General features: G+C 40.2%; 1 protein-coding gene across 1 annotated transcript in view; it reads right to left on the reverse strand.

Annotated features, from left to right (window-relative positions):
• Positions 1 to 24,773, reverse strand: part of GABBR2 (gamma-aminobutyric acid type B receptor subunit 2) — a 792,922-nt gene that overhangs the window by 422,262 nt on the left and 345,887 nt on the right. The window contains exon 3 of the mRNA XM_040353518.1: positions 21,328 to 21,498. Coding sequence (XP_040209452.1) covers positions 21,328 to 21,498 — 171 coding nt within the window. The remainder of the gene's footprint in view (positions 1 to 21,327; positions 21,499 to 24,773) is intronic.

Raw genomic sequence — 24,773 nt, forward strand, 5'->3', positions numbered from 1 at the left:
TCACGTACTGGGTAAGTGATCTGGCACAGATTGGCCACCCTGCCGCCGTATATCTATGGTGGGCGTCCTGCAAGTTGTTAAAGCAGAACTTTAGAAAAACATCTAAATATACAGATTCAAAAAACTGTATATAAATCATTTTACCTGTGTGATATTAGGAAATTCAGCTCAGTGGTAGCAGCATTTGTAGTAAAACCATGCCAGTGTGAACTGTGGTTTTAAGGCTTGCAAGCCCACTTTTTTTAAACAAACATAACCACTTGCTGATCAGACGCAGTAGTTATACTGCGGCAGGTTGGCTCTATTGTGCAAATCACCATAGGTGTAGGTTGCTTCATGCAATAGATACAGTGGGCGCACGCATGGCGCCAGAGCCAATGTGCGTGGCCAGTAGCCGTGATGTCTGCCAGCCAAGCACAATCGCTACACAGAGTGCCAGAATGGGGATCTGTCAGTGTAAACAAACAAACAGATTCACAAAGCACTTGCCTCCTAAGTTACGGCGGCATAGCGTAAATGGGGCCGGCGTAAAGCTTTCTGAATCTGACTATATAACTTTTGCACAAACCAATCAATATACACTTATTGCGATAAAAAAAAAAAAAAATGTAGACAAATACATATCGGCCTAAACTGATGACAACATTTTTTTTAAAAAATTGTCGGTCTTTTTTTGTTTATGGCGCAAAAAATAAAAACCATAGAGGTGATCAAATATCACCAAAAGAAAGCTCCCTTTGTGGGAAAAAAAGGACGTCAATTTTTTGTTTGGGTACGTTACATGACCGCGCCATTGTCAGTTAAAGCGGCACAGTCCTTAAGTGGATAAAGAAAAGTTTGAAACAACATTTTTAAACCCGTGCAGGTTTTTTTTTACAAGCAAAACAGATAACAGAAAATGCTGAGCCACTTGACTTTCTTATCAGCTGCACCACTGTTCTTTTCACTGGTTCCTCAGATTGCCTTACCTAGCTCTCCTGGCACTCTCAGCCTTTTAGTTGGAGCACCCTGCTGCACAGGTGCACTCCCTGGCCTCTTGATAGGGGTTTTCTCTCTCATTCCTCTGAGACTTACAGACTTCCTCAGCCCCCTGGACTTGTCTGGTAGCCTCAGCTCTTCCAGTTCAACATACTTGCTTAGCTGCCCCCACTCGCTCAGTCCGGGGGATAAGGAATCTCTCCTCCAACATAGAGTGCTGTCCCCTGAATATAGTGCCCATCAGTGCAGCATTTCAGTGTCCATCAGTGCTGCCTCATCAGTGCCCATCAGCGCAGCTTAGCAGTGCTGCATCAGGACCCATAAGTGCTGCTGCATCAGTGCCAATCAGTGCAACTTATCAGTGCCAAATGGGGCCACCTTCTCAGTGCAGCCTCATCAGTGCCCATTGGTGCAGCCTTCTCAGTGCCCATCAGTGTAGCCTCATCAGTGCCCCCTCATCAGTTCCCATCAGTCTCATCAGTGCAGCCTATAAGTGCCCATCAGTGAAGAAGAAAATTACTTATTTGCAACATTTTATAACAGAAACAAAGAAAAGGTGGGGTTTTTTTTTCAAAAATTACGGTCTTTTTAATTTGTTTTAACTACTTGCCAACCAGCTGCCACATATATACTGCGGCAGGGTGGCTATATTGCACAAATTGCCATACTGCTTCGTTCATTAGCTATAGCCTGTGTTGCGTCGCCGGAGCCGATACGCGTGGCCGGCGGCCGCAATGTCTGCCGGCCACCCGCAGTCGCTCCACAGAGAGCCAAAACGGGGATCTACCAGTGTAAACAAAGCAGATTCCCATTCTGACGGGGGAATAGAGATCATCTGTTCCTTAGTGATTTGGAACAGTGATCTCGCTGTACTTCCAGTCAGTCTACTCCCCCACACAGTTAGAAACATCTCCCTAGGACCCTTTGATCGCCCCCCCCCCTAGTGCTAGTGTTAACCCCTTCCCTGCCAGTGTCATTTAAACAGTAATCAAAGGCTATTTTTAACTCTGATCACTGTATCAATGTCACTGGTCCCAAAAAAGTGTCAAAAGTGTCCGATCTGTCCGCAATGTTGCAGTTCCGCTAAAAATCGCTGATAACCACCATTACTTGTAAAGAATAAAAATGCCATAAATCTATCCCCTATTTTGTAGACACTATAACGTTTGTGTAAACCAATCAGTATATGCTTATTGGGATTCTTTTTTTTACCAAAAATATGTAGCAGAATACATATTGGCATAAATTGATGAAAACAATGTGGCTTTTTTTTAAAAAAAACTATTGATATGTGTTATAGCAAAAATGTATAAATATTGTTTTTTTTCAACATGTTGGTCTTTTTTATTTATAGTGCAAAAAATAAAAAGGAGATCAAATACCACCAAAAGAAAGCTCTATTTGTGGGAAAAAAAGGGACATCAATTTTATTTTGGTACAGCGTTGGCTAAAGTAATGCAGTGTCGTATTGCAAAAAATGGCCTGGTCAATAAGGGGGTAAATCCTTCCGGGGCTGAAGTGGTTATTAAAAAAAAAACTCAGTGATGAATCACCAAAAAATGTCAGATGGGTACAGTGTTGCATGACCGCGCAATTGTCATTCAAAGTGCGACAGCGCTGAAAGCTGAAAATTGCCCTGGGCATGAAGGAGGTGAAAGTGGCCAGTAGGCAATTGGTAAATTCTACTATTTCATTTTAGTGATGGCTCTAACAGTTTCTGTGTCTTTAAAATTTAAATAAAGGATTATTGTATTAAATGCAACTTCATCTTAAAATGTGACATACTTCTTACTTTTTCCTGTGACATAGATATTTTCAGGATTAAAATCTGAATTAAATCTCAGATTTAGAAAAATGGCTTCTTAATCTCTGGCTCATGCCTTAGAACCTAGGTACATAGCCTATGAGTTAAAGCCTCAATTGAGGTGCTATAATAAATGATTAGGATTTAAATAAGTTCTACTAAAGTGTTCTCAGAAAACCTTTTTAAATTCTCCAAACCAATCAACAATTGATTGTATGGCGTACCAGAAAATAGTACAATGGCACTTGAGTCCAGAACATAATGAAGCAATACAATAGCTTGCGTCATGTCATTCGATGATGTCTGATGTTAATGAAATGCTTTGTTTTAATATTACAATCTATAATTACCAAAGCAAAATATACATACAAATATTTTAGCAGACACAGTTATTTAATTTAAATGAGATTAGAGTCTGATGGCACATGACATTTCTTGGGGTTTAATTTGTAGAAGGACAAAAGAGAGAACAGAAATGTCTCCAGATACAGAAAGTTATATTAAGTCTACAATTCATAAAAGCAATCTGAACAATTGCTCACTAATAATAAAGTAGAGAAATGGCCTCCAACTGAAAGAATGTGCCACATCACCTAAATATAAGTGCATCTGCTCTTAGGCCCCGTACACACGACCAGTTTTCTCGGCAGAATCCAGCAAGAAACTCGATGGGAGACGTATTCTGCCGAGAAAACTGGTCGTGTGTACACTTTTCGCCAAGAAACCCGTCGGGAAACTCGTCGAGCCAAATAGAGAGTATGTTCTCTATTTCCTCGTTGGGCAATGGGAAAATTTGGCTCGACGAGTTTTCTGACAGCCGAACAAGGAACTCGACAAGCAAAATGATGTGTTTTGCTCGTCGAGTTTCTCGGACGTGTGTACGGGGCCTAACAGTTTTCGCTTAGGCTGGCCACACTCTAGTAGACTTTCTAATGAACGCTTGTACAAACATTTGTATGGAAATTCTCATCAGTACATTAAAGGACATGATGACATGTCTTTCGAAAGAAAAAAAAAGTTTGCTTTTAACATTTTAATTTTGAGATGAATGAACTTTCCCAAATGGAAATCACATTTGCTGTTTGAAATGTTTTTGCATCCTGTTCCTTCGAATTCTCTCATGACAATGGCTCGAAAATGTAAAAATCGAATAAATGTTCTTGAAATGAACATTTGTAAATTAAATTCTACTAGCATATGACCTGCTTCTGTGCTGCTGCAAGGCTCCCAACATACCTGTTGAGTCTGCCAGTAAAACAAGTCATGTTTAATCTTGTAAAATTTTGCACTAATACGCTGTAGCTTCTTTTATGCAGAATCGAATGCATAAAAGATTTCATCTATAAAAATACCTTCACTTAAAGTGTCATTAATCCCACATCATTAAAAACTATCAATAGATACTGTATTACATGCTGTTTATACTCACTGTGGGATTAATTTTCTGTATTCTGTTTGATCTTGCTGTTCTCTATCTCCCCCTTATGTCCGTGTTCCCACTGCAGTTGGGGGTTTTGCAGAGCAGTGTTGGCAGCTAGTGCACATGCTCAGTTTTCCTTGTATTTTCAACCCTGAGCATTTCCTCCCTATCACATCTGAGCAACCCATGTGACTATAGAGTCACACATGTGGGTGTATAAACAGTGGTAAATGACAGCTCACTTCCTCCCTCCAGCTTTATGTCCACTAACCAGCTTAGCACAATGGGGGCAGGATATTAGCTATTGATTGGTTTTAGATTCATTCTAAGACACAGGCTGGAGGGGCGTGACACAGCCTGTGACTGGCAGAAATCCCACCTGAAAGCAGATAAAAAGGAGAGAAGTTCACTTTGTCTTTGCATTGTGTGTCTCACTAAGCATGGACAACAGAAAGAGAAGAAGAGAACTGTCTGAGGACTTGAGAACCAAAATTGTGGAAACATATCAACAATCTCAAGGTTACAAGTCCATCCACAAAGATCTAGATTTGCCTTTGTCCACAGTGCACAACATTATCAAGAAGTTTGCAACCCATGGCACTGTAGCTAATCTCTCTGGGCATGGACGGAAGAGAAAAATGTATGAAAGGTTGCAACGCAGAATAGTCCGGATGGTGGATAAGCCACCCCAAACAAGTTCTAAAGAATTTCAAACTACAGGCTCAGGGAGCATCAGAGTCAGTGCGAACTATCCGTCGACATTTAAATGAAATGAAACGCTATGGTAGGAGACCCAAGAGGACCCCACTGCTGAGACAGAGACACAAAAAAGCAACACTACAGTTTTCCCAAACGTACTTGAGTAAGCCAAAATCCTTCTGGGAAAAAGTCTTGTGGACAGATGAGACCAAGATAGAACTTTTTGGTAAAGCACATCATTCTACTGTTTATCGAAAACGGAATGAGGCCTACAAAGAAAAGAACACAGTACCTACAGTGAAATATGGTGGAGGTTCAATGATGTTTTGGGGTTGTTTTGCTGCCTCTGGTACTGGGTGCCTTGAATGTGTGCAAAGCATCATGAAATCTGAGGATTACCAAAGGATTTTGGGTCACACTGTAGACCCCAGTGTCAGAAAGCTGGGTTTGCGTTCCAAAATCTTGGGTCTTCCAGCATGACATTGACCCCAAACATACGTCAACAAGCACCCAGAAATGGATGGCAACAAAGCGCTAGAGAGTTATAAATTGGCCAGCAAAAAGTCCAGATCTAAATCCCATTGAACACATGTGGAGAGATCTTAAAATTGCTGTTGAGAAAAGGCACCCTTCCAATAAAGGAGAACTGGAGCAGTTTTCAAAGGAAGAGTGATCCGAAATTCCAGAGTGAGAGGTGTAAGAAGCTTATTGATGGTTATTTTCCAAAGCATGTGCAACCAAATATTAAGTTAAGGGTGCCAAGAATTTTGACCAGCCTATTTTTGGAGTTTTGTTGGACATTATGTACAATTTGCTTTTATCCTCCCATTTTTTTTCCGATACACACAAAGGGAATAAACATGTGTATAGCAAAAAGTGAATAAATAGTCCCACATTAGTGATTAAATCAATGGACCAGTAAAAGAAAAGTTCTTATATTGTGATTCATAATAGTGCACAAAGTTAAAGATGTGAAGAAAAGAGGGAATCTTCATCCACCAGTAAGACACCCAAGCTGTGGTGTTGTAGTCTCCTTACCCTAAAAGGGTGACCGATGTCACGGTGGTCTCTCTGAGCACAGGGGTTTAAAGTCTCCCAACAGACTCACTTCAAATGATTGGAAAGCACAAGATGGTATCTTAATGTCTCAAGGATAAAAAACAGAAAGAAACTCCATAGCGTAATACTGCTGACAAAATATTTAATTTGCTAAAAAGTATTGCACTTACAATGTAGTTGTTATGAAATTTGCCATGTGTAAACATAGAGGGACGCCGCGTCTCCTGGAGGAGGGAAACAAGAGAAGCATAGAGGAGACGCCGCGTCTATGCTGGCTGTTCCTTTCACTTGTTTATTATATCAGGGTTTTGTCAATAGCGCAGTGGTTTTATATATACACACAAACGTGCTTACCCGTAGACTCACACAACATGGCTCATCCCTCTTATCCTTCCTTACAGAATTTGACTGATAGGAGCGGGAGGCAATGGCTTCCGCTGCTTTTGGCAAAGTCATTGAGAGTAGGGAAAGGCAAGAGAAGACCTACAGTCAGGCACAGTGCTGGATCGATGGAAAGGTTAGGTAAGTGATAGGGAGGGGGAGAGTGGAACAGACCGTAGAAGGTTTATTCCTTATCGCATAGAATTAATTTAGGAAAGAAACACTTTAACGGCCGGTTCACACGGCTGCGATGCCAGACACCACATGTGATTCTCAGCGCACTGCTGTTCACATCACATGTGATGTCTGTGCGATTTTAGCCATATAGATAGTATGGCTGATATCACACCACATTCGGTCCAAACACGCACAGGACCCTTTTTTTTGTTTGGACCAGAATCGGATCGCATGGGTGTTCACACCTATGCGATCCGATTCATGCCCGAACTGTCAGTTCACAGTGCAATATGCAAGCTGAACTGGGGGTGTCGTTAACATTGTATGACACTCCCCAGCAGTATGCATATGGCAGTGTGAACTGCCGTGCGAGTCGGGGGTGATGGGGGAACCCGCAGGGGATTCGCAGGGTTCTCACATGGCACCAGTGTGAACCGGCCCTTAGTGTTTAGAACCAGTCTAAAATATTTTTGAAGCCTTTTTATCTATTAGGGAACAAAAAGGAAATAAATACCATGTAAATGTTATTGCAACTGTCCTTTGAAAATCAAGTTTCCAATACATTCAATAAAGTGAAGAAATACTGTATTTCATTTAAAATAGTAGCATTGCATTTATAGGAATTGAGGGGATTGATAAAACAATAAGCCTTATTTGGGTTACATTCTGGCACTGTCTTTGTAAAACAATTTAAAAATGTTTAATAGCAATAAGAAATGATGCATTAAGTGATTTACTTTATACTTAAATCAAAGTAATTCTCCTGTGACTGTGTGTAAATGGTCACACCATTTAAATAATACTGATTTCTATTTTTAACTATATTTTCAGTTGCTTTTTCTAGAGCTAAAGCAACATGTAAGCACCGATTAGTAAATCCCTTTGTCATTCAGAGAAGTCCCTAATCCCACCAGATGCTGATCATACGAGAGTCCTAATGAGAACTGGTCATGGCAGATGGTTTGCACACTCAGACATTTTCAAACAATACACAAATACACTAGAAGTTTACAGTTATTTTGACAATTCACATTGTATTTCATACTAGTATGAATGATGATAAGAACAGCTTAACTACTCCTAAGCTTCACAAATCCCCTTTTTCTCTAAAATGAAGCTATGCGCTGTCAAGAAGACAAGAGTTTAATCTGAAGTTCTCCAGTTGGAAAAGTGGATGACTTCACAGATGTGGGATCTAGAGAAGAGAAGACTGATCAGCATGAATCAGAATCCTTCCTCGGCTGGAAACACATTGATCAGTCATTGATCTATTTTTTTTGTTTTTTTTAACTTAGATGTCAAATTCAACCCACCTTTTCTGATGGCACATAATCATATATTATAAAACAAATGACCCACTTTCTAAAAATTCTGCTCTTCAAACTTCCAAAATGTTCCCATAAAAATGTGGACACTATCATCAGAGAAGATAGTTTTGTATCCACTCTGCCAATAAGCATGTATATGAGATGTTGTTAACTTTCATCCGCTAACTGTTTATAATGTTGGCATGGTAGGTAATGCATTAATTCCAGAGATGCATGGACTCTTATGTGACCTATCTAAGCTGACCATAGCTGTAGAGCTTGATCACCACCAATGATTACCATATGTGTTGTATACTGGCATGGAACAGCACTAATTAAACTATGTTAAAGTTTAGCATGTGGGTTGTAAGTGCATACATTGAATCATGAAATCTGGAAAAACTGTACAAGCACATAAATCTGTTTTACTATAAATGCTTTTACAAAGTTATATTATTTCTTATGCCTGTCCATCAGATTTCTGAAGAACACATGCTTCTATCTTAAATACATTTTCAAAAGAGTAACAAAACCACAGGACTGGATTAAATGTTTAGGCAACTTGGGTGGTCTGCTAAGGCCCTCGGCTAAAGAGGGCCCAAAATCATAAAGCAAATGTAATTTATATGTCTTGTTTGGTCCGATGAGAATGAACCGAAGTTCATTTTCATCGGACCAAACCGACCGTGTGTGTATAGGCTATCGGTCTGTTTTCCTTCGGTCCAAAATTTCTAAACATGCTTCAAAACCGAACCGATGGACCGCTGCCCCATCGGACCAAACCGATGGTTAGCACAGAAAAGCATCGGTTCAAAACCCGCGCATGCTCAGAATCAAGTCGACGCCTGCTTGGAAGCATTGAACTTCGTTTTATTCAGCACGTCGCGTTCTGACCCGATCAGATTTTGAACTGATGGTGTGTACACACATCAGGCCGTCAGGCCACTTCAGAGGTGAACCGATGAAAACAGTTCGTCGGACCATTCTCATCGGTTTTGTCCGACCGTGTGTATGGGGACTTATTCATCCCCAATGCTCTCTTAAAGCGGAGGTTCACACAAAAATTGAACCTCCGCTTTTTGGATCCCTCCCCCCCTCCGGTGACACATTTGGCACCTTTCAGGGGGGTGCAGATACCTGTCTGAGACAGGTATTTGCACCACTTCCGGGTCTGATCCCTGCAGGGAATCCAGGCTGTGACGTCACTCCCCCCCGCTGTCCTTTGGGAAACACTGTTTCCAGCAGAGAGCGGGGACCAGTGACGGCACACCGCGATCCTCACGCATGCGCAATAGTGAATCGGGCAGTGAAGCCGCCAGGCCAGGCATCACTTCCTGATTCCCTCACCGAGGATGACGGCGGAAGCACCCGAGGACCGAGCGATTGCTCAGCCTCGGCTGATGACATCACGGGCACGCTGGACAGGTAAGTGTCCATTTTTTAAAAGTCAGCAGCTGCCGTATTTGTAGCTGCTGACTTAAAAAAAAAAAAACAGCGGAACCTCCGCTTTAAGAAATGGTTTACATTGTATATGTGCTGAAGTCTTCAGTATGCTTACTTCTTGGACCTAATACTTGGGTTGGTCTCCTATTTGTTGTAAGTCAGATTGAATAGACCTCTACCTCACCCTGCATCAGCATAATGGCGCAGGTTCTAGATGAATGTGGTGCTGTAACTTTCATGGTGCAATAATAGTTTGAGGGGCATACAAATTTATTGTAGGGTTGTAGGTTATAATACATGTTTATGGAAAGAGGGTATTCATTTATTTTTGAATAGGTGGCTATTCTCATTTATGAATTGTAGATGTCTGGGTATGATCTGTAATACATTGGTGGCTAAAGAAATTACATAATACAGGCTCTAAGGGGAAGGCTTGGTGATTGCTGGCCAGGGATATAAGTTATTGTGAGCATAATAATTCCTCTTAAATTCTCAGACATTTATAAATTTAACTTGGTAGACAAGATGTTAAGCATTTCAACAAGTCCACATTTACACATCACAAAGATGGAGTAATGAAATTTTTTGTTAAATCTTTACTTGGACAAGTAGCAACAATTGAAGTGTAACTAAAGGCAAAACTTTTTTGGATAAAGTGGAGAGTGATTAGAAGACCTGTCAGTTTTTATTGCTGCCTGTGACCCCCTTTAGGGAGATTTACCCCCTCTATTTTTTATGTTTAGCATTATCATTGAAAGTTAAAGAAAAAGAAAATCCCACATTTTGTATTGAACACTAATAGAGGAGCAATCTTCCAAAGGAGACACTGCTGGCAAAGAAAAAAAAATTGACAGCGTTGTTATGCCCATTACGCTGGAGCAACAGAGCTAAAATGCACTCACAGATATTAAAGCTGCCAGAGGAAAGCAGCAACATGCGCGTTTGTGTCAACAGGTTTCTTCACATGTGGTCCTCCATTCTCACAATGGGGACACCCGGAAGTACCGCTTCTCATGACTAGGGACAGTGAGATCTTCTTGATACTGTCTGGGGAAGAAAACGCTCACCACACGGAGTCACAAGCAGAGGACCACATGGTGTATATTTATTAAAAAGTATAGATTTTACATAAAAAAGTAAAAGGCTTCAACTAAATGTCAGTAAAACTATTCTCCTGACAAATAAAACAGTGCACTTACAAAGAGTTCCAAACATGGAAGTGGCGGCAAGATGTCACCATGTAGGTCCTGTCCCAACACGTTTCATGCAAATGCACGTCTTTAGGGAATGCTAGTATGTCCCCTGAAGATGTGCATTTGCATTAAAAATGCATTGACACAACTATACATGTTGCTGCTTTCCTCTGGCAGCTTTAATGTCGATGAGTGCATTTTAGCTCTGTTGCTCACGTGTGCTGGAGAGGATTTCCATTAGCTGGTGGAAGACTTTTTCTTTGTGGTGATTTATCACATATTTTGGACTCTTGCATTGGACTTTATTTACGCTGATTTATTTTTTATTATAATTTTTTTATATTGTGGAATGTGGATGCTTTTTGCACATTATGAATGATGTGTTGCTTTAAGCTTGTAATATTCTATATTTGGAGGCGCTGTATTATTTTCTTTGTTGCATTCTTGATGTGTTTTTTTCTTTTGCTAGTAGTAGCAATATAATGAAAATATCTTGCATGACCGGTATGACTTTTTAATGTAGTAAAAAGAAAATTAGCTAAGAAGAGAAATGAGAGGAACTGAAGATAGTTAGAGATTATAAAGGGTATGAAAGTTACTTCCTCGCTTAGCTAGAAAGCAATAATGGAATGATTTTAAGGCACTAGAACCAAAGGAGAAGGTAAATTGTGGTCAGGGAAAGAATTGAGTGACTTAAGCCCATTGATGTATTATTATTTTTTTCTGTTCAACCAAGCTAGTTGATTGAAAAAAACTGACCCAATTCCCCCATCCACACATTCGATACGAATGGGGTAATCCTCCCACTAAGCTATTGTATTCTGACAGCAAAGGATACTTTCCCACCATCAGAATACACTGATTAGCATTGCTGGCTATAGCATGTAGTGCTGAATGAGTGGGGAAATATCTGACATGGTGGTTGTAATTTTGTACAACCTCCCTGCCCATACATGCATTGAAATTTCGATCGACTTTAAAGGTTTGATGCAGCAGAAAAATATTTAAAGTGCAATTAGCTGACTAGCTCTACAATGCAATACTCATTTGTGAGTTTTAAGAAGCGCTAGTGCTGTAAAATGGTGCTATAGACCTCAGTGGGAAAAACATGGATTACAATGGTTTCGCTAAACTGACAGTTGGTTTCAGTCATAGACATACAGATGCAGCTGGTAGGGAAGAACTGCAAGACACAAGACATACAGTACTTGATTTATCTTAGTTCCTTAAAGTTATATTAAACTCAAAAGCAAACATTTATTATATTGCAGTTTACCAATTCGTATATGTAATGGCTGCATTCATTTTCTTTTTAAGACTTTCTTTCTTCTACTTTCATCTGGTGATCTAGCCAGTAAGTCTGTTGTTTTTCAACAGAACAAGCTGACATGCAGATGAAGCACTGTCAGGGTGCTTAACATTTTCATTGTGTATGCGTTTATGTAAAATCTTGATCTCAAAAGGAAAAAAAAAATGCTTTAACTACTGAAAAGGTATTAACTGGAGTTTGTCTTTAATTTGTTTAGTTTGTATAAATCTACTAGTACATCTAATACTACTCTCCTGCCAGACTGACAGTTCTGCTTTCCAATGGACTGTTGCTCCCTCATCCAGAGTGAAGGCATTATAATACAGGAGGTGTGTTACCACTGTTGGCCAGATCACCAGGTAAAAACAGGAAAAAAAATCCCCCAAAAAATGGAGCCACCACATCTTACGATGTTACAATATATTACACTAGGTTTTGGTTTTATTGTAATATTAATAATGGTAATTATCAGCATTGTACCAATACAGGCCTAAATATTCTCTCCAAGATAATGGAGAAAGTAGTGGTACAACAGCTGCAACAGCATCTAGATACCCACAATCTACTGGATCCATTACAATCAGGCTTCCGTCCTGGACACGGGACAGAAACGGCCTTACTCAAAATATGGGACGATGCCCTCGAGGCCGCAGACGAAGGAGAATCTTGTCTCCTGGTTCTGCTGGACCTAAGTGCAGCCTTTGACACGGTAGACCACAAACTGTTACTGATGCGACTAGCCAAGGTAGCAGAAGTCGCAGAAGGTGATTTACCATGGTTTTCTTCCTTTCTTGAAAACCGATCACAAACAGTTAAATTGGGTTCTTTCACGTCGGAAAAGCGCACGGTGTCATGTGGAGTCCCCCAAGGATCCCCCCTGTCACCGGTGCTTTTCAACATCTATCTTCGCCCTCTCTTTGATATTATCAGTAGCCAAGAACTACTCTATCACTCTTATGCAGACGATACGCAACTGTATTTTCGCATCTGCAACAAAAAGGATCATCATCCCAGTTTAGAGAAATGTCTCTCTTTGATAGAAAACTGGATGACTAAGAGTTATCTTAAACTCAACAGTTCCAAAACAGAACTTCTTATGTTTCACGCCAGCCGAAAGAGTCAACTGGCAACAACCTGGACACCGCCGCCCATTCTGGGCCAAATCATCACCCCTAGCTCCAAAGTCAAAAGTCTCGGGGTCATCTTCGACACCTTCATGACAATGGACGCACAAATAGGGTCAGTAGTCAGCGGAGCGCACCATCTGTTGCGCCTACTACGCAGACTTATTCCATTTATCCCCAAAGAAGACGTAGCAGTCGTGGTGGGAACAATCGTGAATTCCAGACTGGACTATGCTAACGCCCTGTACCTCGGACTCCCAAAGTACCAAATCTCCCGTCTGCAAGTCGTTCAGAATACGGCCGCCAGACTGGTGACTGGGAAAAAAAAATGGGAATCAATCTCACCTTCGTTGAGAACCCTTCACTGGCTGCCAGTAAAAGACAGAATTGCATTTAAAGCACTCTGCCTGACACATAAGTGCATCCATGGGAAGGCTCCGCAATATCTTTGCGACAAGATAGAACCTCACAATTCGAATTGCGTTCTGCGATCCACCGACCAAAATCTGGTCAGGGTACCAAAAACCAAATACAAGTCCAAAGGAGAAAGAAGGTTTGCTTTTCAGGGTCCTAGACTATGGAACGCTTTACCAACCAGCATTCGGTTGGAGGAAAACCACCTGACTTTGAGAAGACAGATCAAAACTCTGCTCTTTTGATGTCATGAGACACGAACAACTAGCGCCCAGAAGCGATTCAGTTCGCATGCGCCGCGCTTTATACGTTTTTCATTCATTCATTCATACCGAGCATTTGCCCGAGTACTTGTACTCGGGCAAATGCTCCGATGCTTTACCCGATGCTTTACCCAATACTTGTACAGTCAGGGTGATCAGTGCGGTGGGAGAGTTACAAGCACTGATCACCCTGTATAGATTTAAAAGTCTGACAGCCGGTCCATTTCTCTGCTTCTCTCTCCAAATACCACCCCCCCCGTGGCTTTCAGCTGCTTTAGTGAAAATCAGCGGTGATCGGTGCTTGTAACTCTCCCACACACGATCACCGCTGACTGTCACACATCCTCCTCCAGTCCCCCTCCGTTCTGCTTTTGTACCCCTCTGTGTCCCTCCCTGTTCTCCTCCATGTCCCCCTTCATGCTACTCCATGTCCCCCTCCATGCTGCTCCGTGTCCCCCCTCCATGCTGCTCTGTTTTTGCCTCTCTTCTCCCCTTCCGTGCTGCTCTGTGTCCCCCTCTCTACTGCTCCGTGTCCCCCTCTGTGTGCTGTCCCCCTCTCTTCTCCTCCTCCGTGTTGCTGTCCCCCTCCGTGCTGCTGTCACCCTCGATCTGTCAGGATGGAGAGTGGAGGTAGGAGCCGGTAAATCCGGTTCTTTACTTTTCGGAATGTACAGAGTCAGTGATCACTGACTCTGTCCATTCACATAACTGAAACATTGTACTGTGTTTATGATGTTTCAGTTTATGAATGGAGAGGAGCCGCAGTCTTCTCTCCATTCATTTTCAGAGCAGCTGAGGCTGCAGAGAAAGGGACTGGGGAATCTGTGTCCCAAGTCCCTTTCCCTGTCTCAAAGGGGAGATGTCAGAAGTCTGTTAAGACCCATGATATCTCACCAAAGCCCCCTAACAGGGCTGATAAAAAAAATTGCAATAAATAATAAAAAATTTAAAAAAACACACACACTGACACTGTCCATTCCCCCCACCCTTAAAAAAAGAAAGCATTGTAAAAAACAAACAAAAAAAAAATACTGACACATGTGTCACTGTCACATGAGATTAAATAAAAGTATCAATAATCAGTATCAGCGAGTACTTAAAAAAAAGTATCAGTACTTGTACTCGGTCTTAAAAAAGTGGTATCGGGACAACCCTAAAAATCATATTATTATTTTTAGGCTTATTTTTTTTACCTATTAAACTTTGTTTTAATTCCAGATAATGAAAACAAACAAACAAAAAAAAAAGTTTACTAGCAGCATCTATACTTTCCAGATACCTTACTAACAGAACAAATATCGGTAGAGGTTACAGGAAACTGTGGTTAAACAGTCAATCCTACAGGGTTGTTCAACAAGCCCATTGAGTGCCTGAGAAACCACTTTATCTTCACCAAGCTTACTGAGATAAATTTCATCATGTCCATTAGCAGACGCAGAGCCTATGGTAAGCAATAGATTTTGAAGACCAAATGTTTGTAAGTACATATCTAGGGCTAGATTCATAAAGGACATACGACGGCGTATCTCCAGATACGCCGTCGTATGTCCGAATGAGCGCGGTCGTATCTATGCGCCTGATTCATAGAATCAGTTACGCATAGATTTGGCTTAGATACGAGCGGCGTAAGTCTCCTATGCCGTCGTATCTTAGGGTGCATATTTGCGCTGGCCGCTAGGGGCGCTTCCGTAGATTTACGCGTAGAATATGCAAATGAGCTAGATACGCCGATTCAGAACCGTATGTCCGCCCGGCGCATTGATTTACGTCGTTTACGTAAGGCTTTTTTTGGCATAAAGTTACCCCTGCTATATGTGTAGCCAATGTTAAGTATGGATGTCGGGACAGCGCCGATTTTTCCGTTGTTTACGTCATTTGCGTAAGTCGTTTGCGAATAGGGCTGTGCGTAAGTTACGTTCACGTCAAAAGCATTGACTATTTGCGACGTGATTTCGAGCATGCATACGTTCACGGACGGCGCATGCGCCGTTCGTTAGGAGCGTCAATTACGTGGGGTCAAGGCTCATTATAATACAACACGCCCACTGCCTGGACAATTTGAATTAGGCGGGCTTATGCCGGCCCATTTAAACGACACCGCCGTAACTTAGGACGCAAGTTCGTTGTGAATACGGTACCTGCTTCACTAAGTTACGGCGCCGTAGTGACGTATTTTTTGGTGTATATTGCTTAGTTCAATGTTGCTTGTTTTTTTACCTTACATAACAAAAGCAAAATAGTTTTTGCTGGGTTGAGATGGGTTGGCCTTAAGTTTTCGAGAGAGACTTACAACTTTCCACTGCTCTGACACAATGTTGTTACATTGAAAAGTATTACAGCAATCTCTACATAAGCTGTGAAATATGTGTATTGAGTTTACTAATTTGTCTATGGACGTTAGCACTGATACAACATCAGGAAGGAGAATGCAACCTGCATCCAAACCCTAACACCCTCTAGTACCACAGTGGAATACAATAAAAATATACATTATATTACCAAAAGTATTGGGACACCTGCCTTTACATGCACATAAACATTAATAGCATCCCAGTCTTAGTCCGCAGGGTTCAATATTGAGTTGACCCACCCTTTGCAGCTATAACAGCATCCACTCTTCTGGGAATGTCTATGGGAATGTTTGACCATTCTTCCAGAAGCACATTTGTGAGGTAAGGCACTGATATGGACAAGAAGACCTGGCTCACAGTCTCCACACTAATTCATCCCAAAAGTGTTCTATCGGTTTGAGATCAGCACTTTATGCAGGTCAATCATGTTCCTCCACCCCAAACTCACTCATCCATGTCTTTATGGACTACAGCTTAACAAATTCTTAGGTGTTCGGCTCATCCCTATCAATAATGCACAGTTTACGCAGGGTGTCTTGTCATATTAAGCCCTTTGAGGGGTATCTAGAATACTGTGTAAACTGTGGATATTTGATGTCTGGCCCAAACTCAAGAACAGTGTACATTTGTTTTAAATATGGTTTAAATATATTGTATACATTTTGTTTCTGAATCTGTGTGGGTTCATATGTATGTTCAAAATATCTGCTAGATTGTAATGTCTAACGAGAAGGATCCTCCAATTCTTCCTGTATTGAATTGACTTGAACTGTACTAACTGCCCTCATGTTGTAAAGCGCTGTGCAAACTGTTGGCGCTATATAAATCCTGTATAATAATACAATCTGTGAATAAAACATATGTTTTTATGAAAAGTTGATTGACCTCAAGATTTACCGTTAAAATCTGATATTGCAGAGCAACAGCAATGTTCCTCTATTTCAGTTGATTTAGATAGTATGGATTTGGTATATTGGATGTCCTTTTAGTTAGTAACCTTCCTGTTTGTTCCTGGCTCCCAGATGAGGCCAGGATCATACATACATTAGTATATATGACCCTGGCCTCACCTGGGTGCCAGATTGAATGAACAGTTTTGTGCAAGTCTAGTCCAGCTATGTCCTTATGCCATGCTGGGCTGGCCAATCAAGTTGGCCAAATTTGCCAAACCTGGGAGAAGATCAAGCGAAGATGTCGGCATCAGCAAGGGAGTAAGTGGATGTCACATAGCTGGAGTTAAGGGTACTGTAGGTAAGTTCTGCTTTCAGAACAGAAACCAAAATTCAACCTTCGGCGCTCAGGTGTGGTGCTTACATACAGGTGAAATGCCCTTATTCAACATCTCCTGGATGAATCCACTGTCGCATGTATGTAGTACTCTAAACTCACTATAAATAGAAAAACATAGAAATGGTGCAGTGGCCCAGTGCATTATCGTAAGACACTGCTTATTAGAAGGAAAATAGGTTATCATACTCACAAACCACTGAAAAGGACATGTTCATTACAGGGAACCACCAGAATTGCTATACATGTTTCTTGTATACTGGGAAAATGCCACACAGGGCTGCAATTTCTGATGGGTTTCAAGGGAGGTCCCCTTCTAATCAGAGCCAAAAGAGCTGCTTTAGAGCTGCGTTGTTCTATTACCCCCACCCTGCCTTAATGAGGAGGCTGGGTTAGAGGTATGTTCAAGTGATTACTACAAAAACCAATACAGTGTACACCATTTGAAAAAGACACATTATCCCAGGCTGTTAAAACAATACCACCAATCAAAACACTCACATGGGGCTTATCTCACGAAGATGGCCAGCAACAGCAACACCAAATGCAGTTTAAGAGTGGATTTGTCATTAAAATACATACTATTCCTAGTAATGTCTAATTTAAAATCGCACTAGAAAAGTATTACCTCAAGTCCCAACCATTGGTGCCAAATAAGGAACATAAAAAATTCACTATGATTTAGAAAAATAAATAAAAGATATTAAGTATTTTTCCTTTGGCAAGCAAATCCAAAATGGTCCAAAATGTATCCTTAGAATACACGCATCATCTGAGAACCAATAGTGCGGCTCCCTTTGCATTCCAGCCAACACTTCTGGTTGCGCACCACAGGCTTCACTTCCGATTTTTGGCTAACACTCCGGCCTATCGGATCAAAAACAGGGTGATACGATATGGCAGCTAAATTACTAACATGGCCGCAAAATACCTGAAGGTTACAAATTCAGAAATGTGGCACTTAGTCCTGCTGGCAGCCAAAAGAACGCTGTCCAATAAAACAAAGCCCATCTTATATGGCTGCTGAATAGATACTGTGGCCAATGTGAAATCAAAAAGAATCTCAGCAAAACAAGCATGGAAAATCAAAAATGTGTCTCTTTGGTACAATAAATGTACATAAGGCGGCCAATTCAAGTGAATGGGCTACCCTATGCTTAATACATAATTCTGTCTGTAAATCACACTTTTAAAATCACTAGAAAAAACCTGTTTTCCCACTAAGCAATGTATAAAGAGGTGAAACTCTGGTTAAAGATAGTATGCGCGCCTCTTTACCTTCTCAAACCACCACTGCGCACAGGAAAAAAAATGCAAATATATAATCAATATATATATATATATATATATATATATATATATATATATATATATATATATGCCTAAAGATGCTACTTGAAAGGTATGATATATATGCAAAAATTTTAATGAAAAATTTGTAGCGCTGTGTTCATAAATCATATAAACATGTAAATAATATAAACTGAATCACCACGTGAAAAAGTGTCAAAAAATTATTAAACATGATAATAAAAAGAAAATATATACTACAAATTATATATTATCTCTAAACAAGTGTTCATAAGTGGTCATCCAAAACCCACACCTTAAGTGTGGAAAGAATCAAAAAAAGTCCATAAATTGTAGTGTTTTTCCAAGTGCTTCAAACTTAAACAAACATGCAATCTTCTCAAAAAAACTTGATAGAATGCTTCCACCACACCAATTGAGTTTCTGTGACTCCGCCCCCTTAAGGATTTGCACTCACCACAAGAATGTGCCTTGCATTCTCATGCTTGGCATTAAAGCTTAGTAAAACTCTCCAAAGTCTCCTAGGCAATTCCAACAGTGTTCAGTAAACCAGTGTTCCCAACATGTAAAAATAAATAAGTGCTTGCAATAGTGAAGTACTGTAAAACCATTTATTATAACGGCACACATAAAATCTCCAAATATTGCACTCACATCCTTCCAAGAAAAAGAAGGCACTTCAAACAAAATCCTTTTTCAGAAGCAAGAGACTAGCAGCGGTGCATGCGATATATAGCGGTCTCGGCAAACCCTGAACTAAACCTACTACTCTCACCCTCATATTGCCTGTCTCTCTGCTCCTAGACATGTTTCATCAAACTGATTTCTTCAATGGGATTGAGCCAATCCCATTGAAGAAATCAGTTTGATGAAACATGTCTGGGCTGAGCTACACAGCAATCAACTGTGGTGTTTAGCGTCTGAATTTACAGATCACCGCATGTGAAATCGTTCTAGGAGCAGAGAGACAAGCAAAGTGAGGGTGAGAGTAGTAGGTTCAGTGTTTGCCATGACCGCTATATTTCGCATGCACCGCTGCTAGTCTCTTGCTTCTGAAAAAGGATTTTGTTTGAAGTGCCTTGTTTTTCTTGGAAGGATGTGAGTATGCAATATTTGGAGATTTTATGTGTGCCGTTTTAATAAATGATTTTACAGTACTTCACTATTGCAAGCACTTATTTATTTTTACATGTTGGGAACACTGGTTTACTGAACACTGTTGGAATTTCCTAGGAGACTTTGGAGAGTTTTACTAAGCTTTAATGCCAAACATGAGAATGCAAGGCACATTCTTGTGGTGAGGGCAAATCCTTAAGGGGGCGGAGTCACAGAAACACAATTGGTGTGGTGGAAGCATTATATCATGTTTTTTTTTAGAAGACTGCATGTTTGTTTAAGTTTGAAGCACTTGGAAAAACACTACAAATTATGGACTTGATTTTTTTGATTCTTTCCACACTTTAGGTGTGGGTTTTGGATGGCCACTTATGAACACTTGTTTAGAGATAATATATAATTTGTAGTATATATTTTCTTTTTATTCTCATGTTTAATAACTTTTTTACACTTTTTCACGTGGTGATTCAGTTTATATTATTTACATGTTTTAGATATGTTTATATGATTTATGAACACAGCGCTACAAATTTTTCATTAACATTTTTGCATATAATGTATAAAGAGGGCCTAAATTGGATGGGAATCCGAGCAGATGGTTGTTTCTTAGGACATCTAATGCCAGGTACACACAATCAGGCTTTTGCCCAGCCAAATCACATAGGAATTCCGACCGAATTCCATCGGAGAAAAATAGAACATGTTCTATATCTAAACTCCGATTGAATTCATCGGAATTTCCGATGAAAAAACTCAGATGGGGCTACACACGATCGGAATATCCGACTTTTTCCATCGGAAATTCCGATTGTGTGTACGAGGCATTAGGCTGTGAACTTACAGGCTCAGTGACAGAGATTCAGACCTAAGGATAATATGAACAATAGGTGCAAAACTTTTTTATTTTGCCTGGATAAAGCTAGGAAGGGTTACATTTTCAGCAAGATTTTTCTTGCCATCTGAGTTTATGTTGAAGAAATTTCCTTTTACTACTTTTCAGAGCAAGAAGTGAAGATAAAGCTCTTCAATAGGGACACAGATAAGAAGAAAAAAAGCAGTAATAGTAAAGCATTGAATGGTGAGGACATCTGAGAAAGTTTTCCTAATTGTGGGGCAATGACTCTGTTAAAAGGTACAGATGCAATAGCCTAGAACTTGTTGGTGGCACAGTTTCTTCCATCATGAGCAGCTTGCTTATTCCACTACATACACTTAGACCCCTTTCACACTGTGGCGGTTTTCAGGTGCTTTAGCACTAGAAATAGCCTCTGCTAAGCACCTGAAAACCCCCTCTCATTTATTCCAGTGTGCCTTTTTCAATTGGAGCGGTGCGCTTGTGGGATGGGAAAAAAAGTCCTGCAAGCAGCATCTTTGACGCAAGTTGGGAGCGCTGTATACAGCATTCCCAAAACGTCCCTGCCCATAGGAATGAATGGACAGCGGTTTCAAATCGCCTTAAAAGCAATTTGAAAGCACTGCAAAATGGGAGTTTCTAACCCTTTTTTGGGGTTAAAAGCACCTCGTTAGCATGGCACCGGGGGGGTCTAATTCAGAAGATGTTGAGGTCAGACAGTCAGGCAATTAGCATTCTTAGCAATGGCAGCCTCTGTATTTATTGCGAGGAAGGCTCTGCTTGATAAAAGTACTGTTTTCTGTTGTTTAAATCATAAAAATAAAGGTCTTGATATTACCTCTGAAAACCGTTGAATGTCTTGAGTTAATGTCCCCACCCTTTGCCATTTGAAATGTTTGAGGAATTTCACTATTGCTGGATTGACTGCGTTGTCTGAAGGAACGGTCCGGAAAAAGTAGGGATATTTTTTCTTGTCTGCTAACACTGGAGTTGTGGCTGCAAATGATAACTGAAAGAAAAAAAAAGAAATCAAATAAAAATATTAGAGATAGATTTTTATATAACAAGATCAATCAATCGATAAATAAATATGTAAGTCTTTGAAACATTAAAGCTGAACTCTAGGCACATATAGACAACTTAGCATCAAATTAAAGTATACATAAAGCCTCATCTTGTAAAACAACCCAAAATAAAAACGAAAGGAAAAACATTTGTTTCCCTTTTTTATAAGTGATCATGTACCCTCTGTTCTCAGCTGCATATGGAGCCCAGAGCATGTCAGCACAAGTCTGATCATTGGTTGGAGAGCAGGCTAGGTTCCCAGCACAGCTACAACAATGACCACTAGGGATAAGCTTCGTATTCGAGTCAAACTCACGTTCATTCTCAAATTAATAGGCTGTTCCCGCAGCAAGGCACATACGCTGATGCATCGCATAGATGTGAAGTTGAACCTTTAAAACACAGTCAGGAGGCCGAGGGGAACCAAAAAACCCACATTTTCAAAAAATCATTTGTCATTTGGACAGAAAGTGAGGTGCCATCTTTTGAACAGATGCACACAGACAGCAAAACAAATGTTGCAGGGGTGATAACCCCTCTTTATGTTTTCCAAAAAGCTTAAAAAAATATTTTTTGGCTGGAGCTACACTTTAAAAAAGTACCAGTTCAAAATTACAAACAGATTCTACTTAACAACAAACCTACAGTCCCTGTCTTGTTTGCACTGCCTGTATACTGATGTTCAAAGTATATAGGGCCAAAGGGGCTTGTAATGACCTGGGGGGAGGGGGGTGGGGAAGCCCATGCTATTTTTCTCAATGATTTTCATCCATATTGTAGGGACCAGACATTACATTAAAGCCGCAAGCAGTTTTAAATGACTTTTTTTCTTATAGTAACACCCAGCAGGTACGATATTTAAAGGAATTTTTCAATTTTTCTTTTCACTTTAAGCATCATTAAAATCACTGCTCCAGAAAAAAACAACCGTTTTTAAAACTTTTTTTTACATTGATACATGTTCCCTGGGGCAAGACCCGGGTTTTCAAACCCGTTTTACGACAATAACTTGCATATTAGCCCTTAAAATGAGCACTTTTGAATTCGAACGTTCGAGTCCCATTGACTTCCATGGGGTTCTAAAAGTTTGCGCGAACGTTCGGTCCGTTCGAAGGTTCTGGTGTGAACCGAATGGGGGGGGGGGCGTTCGGCTCATCCCTACTGACCACGTTGTAATGGATGTGCTCTCATGCCTAGTGTGGTCAGTTTTTTTATAAGCAAGCATAGGAACTGGCAGGAGCGACAACGATTGCACACAAGTGAAGCAATAGACAGAGAACAGGATACTTTTCCATAAAAGTACATGGTACAGCAGGCACATATCAGAAATATAATATGTTGGGTTTACATATACTTTAATGCACATCTGTATACAATAATTCCTTATTTTTTATTTTATTTTCAAACATGAGCAGTGTAAATACCTGCATTTGACTTATCTGACTGTTGCAGACCCTGTACACATATGCTTAGACAGGGGGAGGGAGAAGCAGCACATGGAGCCAATGAGGTTCACTGCAGTGCAAGGGGCATACTGAAAAGAGAACAGAGTGACTGAGAGATGAGCTTATCAGTCTGCATCACAGATTGGGCAGAAGACCTGTATAGCTTCTTTCATGCTTTCACTGCTGTATTTAGCTTTTCTCGTTTTCTGCAGTTTTCTGGATAAGTATAAACAACTTTTATGTTTCCAATATAAATTTCCTCTGCATTGAGAAGTTCCTGCTTTAAAGCAGGTTTAGCTGTGTTTACACGCATTTACATCAGTATAGCTATATTTGGAGTTTCTAATTGGATTCTGGATGCACAGAATTAAATTTTTGTAAACTCAGCTGAAACTGAACAGCGCTAAATGCAGTTAAACTGCCAGGAGTGCATTTTCTAAAGCAAAAAAGGCTGTTTACTTTGCAAGGAAAGTTGCACTTTGCAAGGGAATTTTCCCCAGGACTTGGTGATCAATGTTAAGGATTGGTGACTTCCATCATGCGATCATATTCAAGCAAACATGCTGTTTTTTATTTTCTTTGCACATCATTGGGTATTCTTTGCAAAGTGAAACTCCACCACATTCACTAAGCTCTGGGAAAAATGTCCTTGCAAAATGGACAGCCTATTTCCCTTTAGCCAATCAACTCTTCAGTTTAAATGATACCATTGAGAAATCCATCCCTGGATTTAGATGCATTTAGTAATGTGCTCTAAATGCATATAAACACATGTTTAACCCTGCCAGTGTGAAGAAGGCCTATTGATAAGTGTAACAGCAGCAAAGAAAATAGAAGGTGGAAAGGCAAAGGCTTAACCGTAGAAGGGCGAAACATGTTAGAGAGTATAGTCAGGAGGCGTTCAGGCTGAAGCTTTATCTTTACCTCTCTACTATTCTGTGATTTGTCACAGCAGAAGCTGATCAGCGGGTGCCGACCAATGGATGCCCATAGGCAACCACTGATCATCGAGGCCCAAACCAATCAGTAAACGCTTATTGGGACTTGTTTTACCAAAAATATGTAGCAGAATACATATTGACCTAAATTTATGAAGAAATTAAAACATTTAAAATTTAGCTTTTCGATATGTTTTATAGCAGAAAGTAAAAACTATTTTTTTTCTTTTCAAAATTGTCGTTTTTTTTTTTTTTGTTAGCACTAAAAATAACAAAAAAAAATATCAAAAAATTATCAAATATCACCAAAAGAAAGTTCTATTTGTGGGGAAAAAATGACATGCATTTCATTTGGGTACATCTTTGCAAGACGGCGTAATTGTCAGTTAAAGTAACACAGTGCCCTATCACAAAAAAAAACCTGGTCATGAAGGGTGGTAAATCTTCTGGAGGTCAAGTGGTTAAATTGAAGTTATTTTGCTACTGGCCAAGTGTCGTTGACTACAGAATTAATCATTTGACAAGGTCTTAAGGTTTAAAGGGCATGTCTAGTGGGTATATACATAATCTTCATCTTCAATGAGTATGTACTTATAGTCTACTAAGGCACTCTCACTGAACAGGGGGGTGGCAGTTGGGCTTATTATAGTCAGGAAGGTCAAATTTTTAGTAACAGTGAGTAGAATAAAATAAGATTTTCTAGGTAATAAATCGAAGGCAAAACTTTAAAGAAAAAATTAAATGGCTGGCAAGTTTGCTTAAAGGGTTTGTAAAGGATTTTTTTTTATCTTAATAGCTTCCTTTACCTTAATGCAGTGCTGTTTTCAAGTCCTCAT

This window comes from Rana temporaria, chromosome 5 (assembly GCF_905171775.1).
Source record: "Rana temporaria chromosome 5, aRanTem1.1, whole genome shotgun sequence".
In the NCBI taxonomy this organism is placed as follows: domain Eukaryota; kingdom Metazoa; phylum Chordata; class Amphibia; order Anura; family Ranidae; genus Rana; species Rana temporaria.